The sequence below is a fragment of the Podarcis gaigeae genome (assembly GCF_964106915.1).
Source record: "Podarcis gaigeae genome assembly, chromosome: 1".
Taxonomy (NCBI): Eukaryota; Metazoa; Chordata; class Lepidosauria; order Squamata; family Lacertidae; genus Podarcis; species Podarcis gaigeae.
This window is the reverse complement of record NC_139678.1, coordinates 24,251,309-24,263,370: the sequence shown is the minus strand read 5'-3', so window position 1 is coordinate 24,263,370 and position 12,062 is coordinate 24,251,309. Positions and strand designations below refer to the sequence as shown.

General features: G+C 40.4%; 1 protein-coding gene across 6 annotated transcripts in view; it reads right to left on the bottom strand.

The window, feature by feature from the left end:
* Positions 1-12,062, bottom strand: part of EML5 (EMAP like 5) — a 102,789-nt gene that overhangs the window by 69,151 nt on the left and 21,576 nt on the right. For all 6 annotated transcript variants that reach the window (XM_083730426.1, XM_083730424.1, XM_083730425.1 and 3 more), the window contains 2 exons: positions 8,792-8,890; positions 7,433-7,501 (listed from right to left, as the gene is read on the bottom strand). In XM_083730426.1, coding sequence (XP_083586552.1) covers positions 7,433-7,501; positions 8,792-8,890 — 168 coding nt within the window. The remainder of the gene's footprint in view (positions 1-7,432; positions 7,502-8,791; positions 8,891-12,062) is intronic.

The window sequence follows — 12,062 nt, the reverse complement described above, 5'->3', positions numbered from 1 at the left end:
CTTTTCCGTGCGCTGCTCTGGTTCGCTAGAAGCGGCTTAGTCATGCTGGCCACATGACCCGGAAGCTGTATGCCGGCTCCCTCGGCCAATAAAGCGAGATGAGCACCGCAACCCGAGTCGGTCACGACTGGACCTAATGGTCAGGGGTCCCTTTACCTTTACCTTAATGTCACAATATAGTAGACATTATGAGGAAAGTTGAAAAAAGTAGTTGCAGAGCTGCTATTATTGATAGTAGCTATGTGGGTTTGATGTGTGCCCTGATATGCAGCATTCCCCCCCTTGTTTCACAAGGAGCACAAAAAAGAGATTTACAACTTTATTCCAGTAATGATTGGCAGAACAGGGGCATTTACATGACCTTTCATCATCTGCACTGCTACAGCTTAGTGGGAAGAAGAGGGGTGATGTAGCGGTGAGGCTGGCATGATGCAGGAGTGGACTGGATCTACTGGTGCATTTGCACCATGTCAACACTGCAGTGCCTTGCCCCTCCTTTGCTCCCTTCTAGTAAGCCGCAAAAGCAGCAGTGATGGGAGCTTAGGTAAATGTCCCCACACCGCTGGCTACTATGGTGTGATCTGATGCATGTTGCCTTAGCCTAGAGGATGAGTTCAATGTGATTTACAGTCAAATCAGGGACCATATAACTCCAGTTGTAGGTTGCAGTCCTAACTAACCGCATTTCCTGAAAATAACAAACTCTAGTTGTAAACTAACATGATTTGCTGGTCAGATTTACACCTTTGTTTAGGAAATGCATGTAGCAGTATCAATGAAAATGTTGATTTAAAGCTGCTTTTTTCTTGCTCTGAACTGAGAATTGACTTGCCCAAGGTCATCCAGTAAACTTCATACTTGATTGGGATAATAAATGCAGCTTCATAGGGCAAATGGATATACTTCGTTTTATTATATTAGAAATGGAGAATTGTTACCTCTGACCAGTACATAAAGCGCAGTCTTGCTAAATACTGTTATAGGTTTGGGTGGGGAAAGACACCCCCTACACCCAATAAACTGATGAATGTTATTATTTGGAGTATTGGAGTGAAGGTTCCAGGCGAGTGGAAAAATACAAACTAAACTTCCTTTCTAATGCCAGGACCTCACCTGGTATAGAGGTGTTAACGAAAAGTACTGATGGCCATATCAAAGGGGAATCCTTGAACCTGGGCGGACAGGGATTGCCAAAGTAATAGGAAGGGAGCAGGCTGTGCTCACAAGGAAAAATGTACTTCTAAAAAACTATGCTTAGGGTGAGGAGGAGCTGCTTGAAACAGAGTTTGTGGGGGGAAATAAAGGGTAGAACCACCTTGGCACTTGCTGGAGGAGGGTGCACCAAGAGACCAGGAGCTATGACTGACTGCTGCTTAGGCCCCAAGCTTGCTGAAGCTATGAGAAGGGTAATGAGAGAGATTTTGGGGCATAATGTTCTGCACACACCCCATGGAAGACTTTAACTGTGTATAGGTGTAAAATAAGCCATATATCTTAAAGCGCTACAGCCTCCACTGTGACCTGAATTCCCATGGAAGCATGACTCTGGGTGAGCAACTGGAAACTCTGGAATTTTGCTACCACTTGGCAGAGATTGGGGTGGTGTATAACAATACAATTTGTTATTAAGATAACTGTAGATCAGTTTCTCCAGGATTAATTCAAACCCTTGCTACTGTGTTATGCTGTCATTACCCCCCCCCAAAAAAAACTATTAAAGACTCTCCTAAGCTATTCAGGCATGCCTCAAGAAAAAAAAGTAAATATGCATAACCAGAAATAGCCTGATTTAAATTCAGTCCTACCCAAAGGAAATTCATCTCTGTGTTACCGCTACCAAAAAGCCCTATTGTTATTAGATTTCATGGAACAGATAGATATTTGAAGCTGAACTTACCGCCCAAAATTCCATATTAAAACCTGTTTGGAAAGTCAGCAGTGGGTGCAGGAAATTTATGTAACTGCTTCTCCTGTCATTGCTTTGGCCTGTCTGAATTGCATGAAGGAGGCAACTTGGATACAAAGGACAGAACAAGACTTATTGTACTATCCCAGCAACATGGCCATTTTATGACAATCAGCAGGGGATACATATGACTAGCAGATTACCCCCACTAGGAGAATGAAATCCATCACTGCAATGAGTCCTAAAGACAAGACTGCCTAGGACCTGACAAGATAATCACTTTATTTTCTTCAAAGACATCAGGTTGCAATATGAGATCCTATGACGTATCATGTCCTGTCATTGCTACTCTATTTGCCATGACAAATCTTTATCACCGTTGCCACAGTTTATCTTTGCTATAAAACAGACTAGACTGAGCTGCAGAATTTAGCAGGAATATATCCTTATTAACTCTAGATCTGCAGCATTAACCATTCATTACCATTTTGTATCTTGACTGCTACTATCAGGACAAGCCACAAGAGGGTTAATGGTCAGAAGTAACTAGGCTAAGTGGGGATGCATTTGTTGCTGACTACAGTCCAGAGTTAGTCAGTGATCCTTCCTGACCTCAATTAGTCTTTAGTACTCAATTTTCAAGAATGTTATCTCCAGACAGGATATATGTTATCTAATTGTTGTTTCTAGCTCCATGCATATTTCCAGTTTCTTGGTAACTTAGTTAGCATACCAATTGTTGACTAATTTGTAAGTACCAGAAGAACATAGACTATAAAAGTGTTTTTTTGTGAAAATTTTACACTTTAAAAAACTTTCCAGTGCTTGTCAGATTAACTCTCCTTAGCATTTCTAGTTATATTACTATTTCAAAAGTATTCTCTCAAATAGTTGAAATATTCTACTGTTTTGGCCCCTTGACAAACTTCCTAAAATCATAGCATTTTACTGACTCTCACAAGTATGGTATTTCTACAAGTTATCCATAGCCCAATAAAAGCCTTTTCACCTAGAAAACTTAAACTACATCTCCAGAATAATATATGGGTGCTTTTCAGTTTGGTTTTCAATCTGGTTTGGGAAATAAAACACCATTAATCACTTTTGTCAAGGGATAGGCAGGGGAAGTACAGCCCTATTCATTCTGCTGGATCTCTCTGAAGATTTTGATACAGCAGCTGAAGTAACTTTCTGGGCTGCTTTGCCAGGATGGGACTGGAGGAAAAGTTCTGATGTGGCTCCAGTCGTACCTGGGGGTGGAGAAGATCCAGAAAGTGATTTTGGGAGACTGCAGCTCTGCCCTGTGGATTTGTTTTATGACAGGTGTAGGGAACCTTTTCCAACCAAGAGCCTGAATCCCTACCTTCCACAAACCCCATGGGCCATTTTGACAGGGGCCACCCATCTGTCAATCAAAGGGGCTTGCTACCCATCCCCTTCATGGATCACTGCCTTGCCATGGCGAAGGGGCTTGAAGAACTCAGAGAAGCTATGAACTATGCCAAGCAGGGCACCCAAGATGAACAGGTCATAGTGGAGAGTTTTGACCAAACGTGATCCACCTGGAGGAGGAACCGGCAAGCCACTCCAGTATCCCTGTCAAGAAAACTCCATGGACAAAGACAACAAGCATATAAAAGTTATGACGCTGGAAGATGAGCCCCTCAGGTCGGAAGGCGTCCAACATGCTACTGGGGAAGAGCGGAGGACAAGTACAAGTAGATCCAGAGCTGATGAAGCAGCTGGGCTAAAGCCGAAAGGACGTTCAGTTGCGGATATGCCTGGAAGCGAAAGGAAAGTCCAATGCTATAAAGAAAAATATTGCATAGGAACCTGGAATGTAAGAACCATGAACCTGGGTAAGTTGGATGTGGTCAAAAATGAGATGGCAAGAATAAATATTGACATCCTGGGCATCAGTGAACTAAAATGGACAGGAATGGGCGAATTCAGTTCGGATGACCATCATATCTACTACTGTGGGCAAGAAACCCGCAAAAGAAATGGAGTGGCCCTCATAGTCAACAAAAGAGTGGCGAAAGCAGTACTGGGATGCAATCTCAAAAATGATAGAATGATCTTGATACGAATCCAAGGCAGACCTTTTAACATAACAGTAATCCAAGTTTATGCACCAACTACTGGTGCTGAAGAAACTGAAATTGACCAATTCTATGAAGACTTACAACACCTTATAGAAGTGACACCAAAGAAGGATGTTCTTCTCATTATAGGGGATTGGAATGCTAAAGTAGGGAATCAAGAGATAAAAGGAACAACTGGCAAGTTTGGCCTTGGAGAGCAAAATGAAGCAGGGCAAAGGCTAATAGAGTTCTGTCAAGAGAACAAGCTGGTCATCACAAACACGCTTTTCCAACAACACAAGAGACGACTCTACACGTGGACATCACCAGATGGCCAGCATCGAAATCAGATTGATTATATTATCTGCAGCCAAAGATGGAGAAGCTCAATACAGTCAGCAAAAACAAGACCTGGAGCTGACTGTGGCTCAGATCATCAGCTTCTTATAGCAAAATTCAAGCTTAAACTGAAGAAAGTAGGAAAAACCACTGGGCCGGTAAGATACAATCTAAATCAAATCCCTTATGAATACACAGTGGAAGTGAGGAACAGGTTTAAGGATTTAGATTTGCGAGACAGAGTGCCTGAAGAACTATGGATGGAGGCTCGCAACATTATACAGGAGGCAGCAACGAAAACCATCCCAATGAAAAGGAAATGCAAGAAAGCAAAGTGGCTGTCCAATGAGGCCTTACAAATAGCGGGGGAGAGAAGGCAACCAAAATGCGAGGGAGATAGAGAAAGATACAGGAAATTGAATGCAGATTTCCAAAAAAATAGCAAGGAGAGACAAGAAGGCCTACTTAAACGAGCAATGCAAAGAAATAGAGGAAAACAACAGAATGGGAAGAACCAGAGATCTGTTCAAGAAAATTGGAGATATGAAAGGAACATTTCGTTCAACGATTGCCATAATAAAGGACAAAAGTGGTAAGGACCTAACAGAAGCAGAAGACATCAAGAAGAGGTGGCAAGAATACATAGAGGAATTATACCAGAAAGATATGGATGTCTCGTACACCCCAGGTAGTGTGGTTGCTGAGCTTGAGCCAGACATCCTGGAGAGTGAAGTCAAATGGGCCTTAGAAAGCACTGCAAATAACAAGGCCAGTGGAAGTGATGGTATTCCAGCTGAACTATTTAAAATTTTAAAAGATGATGCTGTAAGTTGCTACACTCAATATGCCAGCAAGTTTGGAAAACTCAGCAGTGGCCAGAGGATTGGAGAAGATCAGTCTACATCCCAATCCCAAAGAAGGGCAGTGCTAAAGAATGCTCCACCTACCGCACAATTGCACTCATTTCACACGCTAGCAAGGTTATGCTTAAAATTCTACAAGGAAGGCTCAAGCAGTATGTGGACCGAGAACTCCCAGAAGTGCAAGCTGGATTTAGAAGAGGCAGAGGAACCAGAGACCAAATTGCAAACATGCGCTGGATTATGGAGAAAGCTAGAGAGTTCCAGAAAGACATCTACTTCTGCTTCATTGACTATGCAAAAGCCTTTGACTGTGTCGACCACAGCAAACTATGGCAAGCTCTTAAAGAAATGGGAGTGCCTGAACACCTCATCTGTCTCCTGAGAAATCTCTATGTGGGACAAGAAGCTACAGTTAGAACTGGATATGGAACAACTGATTGGTTCAAAATTGGGAAAGGAGTACGACAAGGCTGTATATTGTCTCCCTGCTTATTTAACTTATATGCAGAATTCATCATGCGAAAGGCTGGGCTGGATGAATCCAAAGCCGGAATTAAGATTGCCGGAAGAAATATCAACAACCTCAGATATACAGATGACACAACCTTGATGGCAGAAAGCGAGGAGGAATTAAAGAACCTTTTATTGAGGGTGAAAGAGGAGAGCGCAAAATATGGTCTGAAGCTCAACATCAAAAAAACAAAGATCATGGCCACTGGTCCCATCACCTCCTGGCAAATAGAAGGAGAAGAAATGGAGGCAGTGAGAGATTTTACTTTCTTGGGCTCCATGATCACTGCAGATGGTGACAGCAGCCACGAAATTAAGAGATGCCTGCTTCTTGGGAGGAAAACAATGACAAACCTAGACAGCATCTTAAAAAGTAGAGACATCACCTTGCCAACAAAGGTCCGTATAGTAAAAGCTATGGTTTTCCCAGTAGTGATGTATGGAAGTGAGAGCTGGACCATAAAGAAGGCAGATCGCCGAAGAATTGATGCTTTTGAATTATGGTGCTGGAGGAGACTCTTGAGAGTCCCATGGACTGCAAGAAGAACAAACCGATCCATTCTTAAGGAAATCAGCCCTGAGTGCTCACTGGAAGGACAGATTGTGAAGCTGAGGCTCCAATACTTCGGCCACCTCATGAGAAGAGAAGACTCCCTGGAAAAGACCCTGATGTTGGGAAAGATGGAGGGCACAAGAAGAAGGGGACGACAGAGGACGAGATGGTTGGATAGTGTCTTTGAAGCTACAAACATGAGTCTGACCAAACTGCGGGAGGCAGTGGAAGACAGAAGTGCCTGGCGTGCTCTGGTCCATGGGGTCATGAAGAGTCGGACACGACTAAATGACTAAACAACAACATCAGCATTGATCAGCTGGCTGCTGCAAACATTGAGCCCTGCTGTCAATTCAAACCATGCCAGAAAATGGACATAATCCATTCACATCCAGAGATTTTTGATAGGGTATCAGGGCATAGATGGCACCCAGCCCTCTCTCATTTCCATCTACCAATCCTGGGGAGGCAGCGGAAGATCAGAGTCAGTGCTTGGCAGAGGTTTTAGACAGGATGAACCAAATTTGAACCTTAATCCAGACAAGATGAGGGTAATATTGCTTGGGGGTTCCGATGATCTTGGATTAGGTTTCAACCTCTTCTGGCTGAAGTTGCCACAGATTTACTGTTTGAAAGTTCTCCTGGACCTGCCAGGTGACAGCAGTGGCCTTGAGTATTTCCCCCCAATTCTGCCTTGTTACATCAACTGAGACTTTTTCTGCATTGAAAACTTGGCATACATGTAGATCTTCCAGCATTTAGTCAGTAGCTTATTGGTATGATTCGTCAAATTCTGGGGTGTGATGAGAAATTTCCAGTTCAAAATTTTATGGAAAACCCACATAATCATAGACTGACATGTTAATGAGCTAATAACTGTTCACTGAAATTGCTATTCAATTTACAAAGTTGTTTGAAAAATTAATAAAACATATAGGGCAGGCATAGGCATCCCTGACCACTGGTCCTGTTAGCTAGGGATGATGGGAGTTGTAGTCCCAAAACATCTGGAGGGCCAAGTTTGCCTATGCCTGATATAGGGCAATAGTCAACTAGGTTTCACTCAGAGTAGACCTACTGAAATTAAGGAATATAACTAAGTTTGGTCCAATATTTTTAATAGGTGAACTCTGAATAAAACAGTTGAATACCATTCAGACAAAACATATTGTCTTACCTTAATGTGTTTTACACCACAGCTGACAAGTTTGTTTGGTTGGTACAAGTCCCAAGAAATATCAAATATCTACAGGAGGGAGAGAAGAAAACAATCAAAAGTTTTGAAAATGTATTTCATTTAATCTGAAAATATCAATGAACAGAGAAAGGTGATCATTATATCTAATTTCACCATAGGTTTCCAATGACCTGTGCAATGTTAAAGCTTTTCCATTATTTTCAGTGGTAACTGATCATCTTAAGGTAATTAGTAATATATTAATATGAAGTATACTAATGTATACTTTTATTTAATAATTGTCTCCTGAGTTGCTCCCATGGTTTCTGTGCCCAGTAAGACATGGCATGGTCTTGTTTAAATTTGGACTCTGCCATGAAATTCACTATGTCATCTTGGACAAGTCACTGTCTTTCAGCGTAACTAACATCACAGACTAACATATCTGTGAGACATAATTGTAATGGAAATAGGCAAACTTGCTTCATGCCACCAGTACTTTAAACGTCGTAATAAAAATAAAATGTATATCTAAGACGATTAATTCAGGTATTTGCTATAACTAAATGAAATTTCAGGTACTGAGGATTGTATACTTCTTAATACAAATTGATGTTAGAAACACCTTCACAACTTAATTGTGAGTGCGGAGAAGCATCTGGCTCATCTGGCTGACTACTATTGGAAAAAGAACACTGGACTGAGTAGACCTTCATCTGATTGACAAATGAATCTCTTATACTCTTAAATCTGCAAAGCTAGAGATGAATAATCACAGACTGAATGTCATTTAAGATCCTAGTTAGAAAACCGACATGAAATCCAAGTTCCTTGTTTTGGATGTAACACGGAACTGTCGTTTAAGCTAACCAGGATTGTCACACTCATGAATAAAGGAGCATGGAGTGCCTGCGCAGTCCTGGTGCCCATTCCCAGACTGCTAATCTATGTTTTAGCAAACTGGTGGTTGTACTTCCAAACCTGGCCTATAAGATTTGTGTTGGCGCATGGGATCACTGGGTTGAGACATCCCAAACCAAGCATGTGTGTGTGTGTGTAAACAAATAAAGAAGCAAGAGGTACAAATATATAACATTACAAAAATGCTATGATGAAATATTAAGGTGCTACATATTTACTTTATTCCAAGAATACCAATATGTTTTGAGCAGCAAACTCAATTTGCCATTTCACTTAAAAAAAACAAAAAACAAACCACCCTCTGTGTACTAGTATAGTCATCAAAATATGTTCTAACCAACATAAAGATACACCCAGAAAACAGATTCCTAAAATACATGCAAAAGTTTTGACAACCCAAAATTTGATACACACTCTTATTTTTAAAATTAAACTTACCCTGTCTGTATGACCAGGAGCCATAGACAACATCTTTCCTTTTCTCCAATCCCACACACAGATTGTATTTTTTGAATCCAAACCAACAGAAAGTAAACGCTGAATGTTTCCAAAATGTTAGAAGAGAATAAAAGAAGATATTAATTTAAAATAACAATGTGCTCTGTACTTTGTGAGTGGGAGAACTCAACCAAATGATAATCTAATGACACACATATTGGAAAAAGTGTGACAGATACTACAGACTTCCTAAAGACAGAGGCTAGGATCCAAAGGGCCATAGGGTTGTTGTATTTGGGCTACAGAGCTTCCTCTCCACATCTGTCATTCTTCTCAACAAGGAGTTCATTTATAGCCTCTGATGAAAAACAAGAAGTTGAGAAGAAAAGAACCAGTAACAGGTTCAACAGGATTAAAAACATGTTTGAAAGCCTAAATATGGAATGAGCATTAACCAGTGTTAGCACCGATGCAGATATAACATAATACCACAGTTAAAGCAGATGAGGGTCAGGATAGTGAATTTGCTCTAGAGAGGAAGAAAGGAAGGAGGAGGGGATTGCAAGTTTCCGAGGTTGGCTTCTGGGATGCAAACCATGGTTTTCAGGAAGCTGGCAATCTAGATGGAAGCACTTGTGCATGGGTTCTTTGGATCCTACCCAAATGTATTATCTGACAGAAAGAAAGTGCCTATTTTAAAGCTCAAAAAGAACATTTTCAATAATAGAGAAAATGAATTTCTGCAGCGGCTGTTTGAGCAATGCGCTCTCCAGGGAGGCTCACCTGGCACCTTCATTACATATTTTTAGGCATCAGTCAAGAATGTTCCTCTTTTCCCAAGCCCTCAGCTAATTAAGCAATCTATGGCATTTTAAATGTTTGTGTGGGGTTTCGTTTCCTTACTGTGTTATGTATTTTGTTTTTATTTTGTGTTTTATGTTGTAAACTGCCCTGTGATCTTCAGATGAAGGGCAATATACAAATGTAGCAGCAGCAGTAGCAGTAGTAGTAGTAGTAGTAATAATAATAATAATAATAATAATAAGTAGTAGTAGTAATAATAATAATAATAATAATAATAATAATAATAATAATATGATGCTTTGACATGTAGGCATGTTTTTAATTGGTGGTGAAAACAGACCACTGTAGATGTTTGCCCAGTTCTAGAGGAAAGTCTGTTCCTCAATGCCAGTGCCATTACAGAAAAGGTCCATTTTAGGATTGCCATAAAATGGGCTAATGTAGGCTGTGGTGCCACCAGGAAAGTTTTCTCTGAAGATAAACATTATGATAGTTTTGATTTATTTTATAACCCTCGCATTACAGTGCGGAGTTAGATGATACCATGCTGGCAACTGAGAACAGGCATGGTTCTGTTTTACATTCCCTTGCTTCTTAGCATTTTATTTGTCCTAATCTCGTGCCTAAATTAGGTGATGAAATCAGTTTGAACCCACAGTAGTTTGTGGAAGAAAGCATACCTTTTCAGGGTATGAAAATAATTCCTTACCTCATTGTTTCATTTCTTCATGAGCTTCTATGCCAGTCCAAATGTTTGTATATAGATCCTCCCTGCCAAGCAGATGGAAACAGTACACAAATCCTTTTGGGTAATATCATTGCCTGTATACAAAGGGCTTGCCAATTCTGTAAGCTCCCACAACATTTTGAAAACAGCCCATATTTCTTGTGAAAAATGACATCTTATTGAATTATCTTCACATATTTTATATGTAATTAATTTAAATTAATTCTATAAGGGTTATATTGATTCTATATAGAGGCTGGCATAGAGAATCTAAAAGAATAAAAATTAAGGGAAAGAAAAAATAATCCCATTTCCTTATTGATCCTCTAGGCCAGTCCAGAAGCTGACAACCTTCCAAAGCATCTTTCCATAGCACTAAACTGGGATTAGCATCTTCCAGTACTGTGCAGTGTGCTGTTCCTAAATTCTATCAAATATTTATGTTCCTAGTAGTTAGGAAAGGCATGAAGCAATGACAACCAATTATTCATATATGCAAATTATCAGCAGTGATGTGCAAACTCAAAACTGTGCCAATAATTGTTATTTCTTTTAATATATTTCCAAGCATCTCCCTTTCATTTCTCTACATTATTCTCCAGATGACAATATCTGAGCTTACTATGCAAGCAAGCCCTTTATGTACAGTACATGACATCAGACATCACTTTAAAGTATTTTGTACTATCCATTCTGCAGTTTAGGTTAACCCATAGCCAAATATCTGGACTGGCATAGAGGATCTCAGAGAATGACACACAAGCATCTAGAAATTTAAGAACCCTGTTCCATGAAACATTGAGTCCAGCTCTCTGTATCCCACAGTAGTCAGTTTGTTGCACCTGGAAAGCACACGAGGTGGACATTAAGGCAAAAGTCCTTTCCCACTGTTATTCCTTCTACTCCTGCCAATCAGTTTAACTAGATAGCCTTCAGGCATAGTATTATGAGGGGTGAAAGGTTTACTAACTCTGCACACCATGCAAAAACATCAACCACATCCCACCCCCTTATTTACCCTTTTTCTATTCCAACAAGTCCCAAATGAAAGGAAAGGTTCTCAAGCAGCCAGATCATTTTGGTACCCTTTTCTACACATTTTCTACTCTACAATATTATTTTAGAAATATGGAAACCATAATTATGTACAGTATTCCAAGCGTGCCTACACCTGGCACTAAAATACAGAGAGTTTTATTTTGTGATTCCTTTTCTATGAATTCTTATGGAACTTGCTTTTTTACCCTGCCACATGCTGCTAAATTGATTCTTTATTGCACTAGTCACCATTACCTCATGGGTTGTTTTTTTCTGGTGAGTTGCCACCAGTTCCAATTCTGCCAGTGCAAATGGGATGGTTTTTTCACTCAACCCATTTTGGAGAGATCCTTCTGGGGCTCTTTGCAATCCTTTTTGTTTTTACCATCCTGAATAATTTGATGCCATTGGACACCTTGCTGCTCATTCCTAACTCATTATTTATGAACAAGTTCAGAAGTGTCTGTCTCAATACAAAACAAAACAAAATTCCTTCCAGTAGCACCTTAAAGACCAACTAAGTCAGTTCTTGGTATGAGCTTTCGTGTGCATGCACACTTCTTCAGATACACTGAAACAGAAGTTTCCAGACCCTTCTATATAGTGAGAAGGTGGGGAGGGGTATTACTCAGATGGGTGGTGGGAATGGGTGATTGGCAGATAGCTGTGATGAGCCTGTTGACGACTCTTAACGACTGCAAT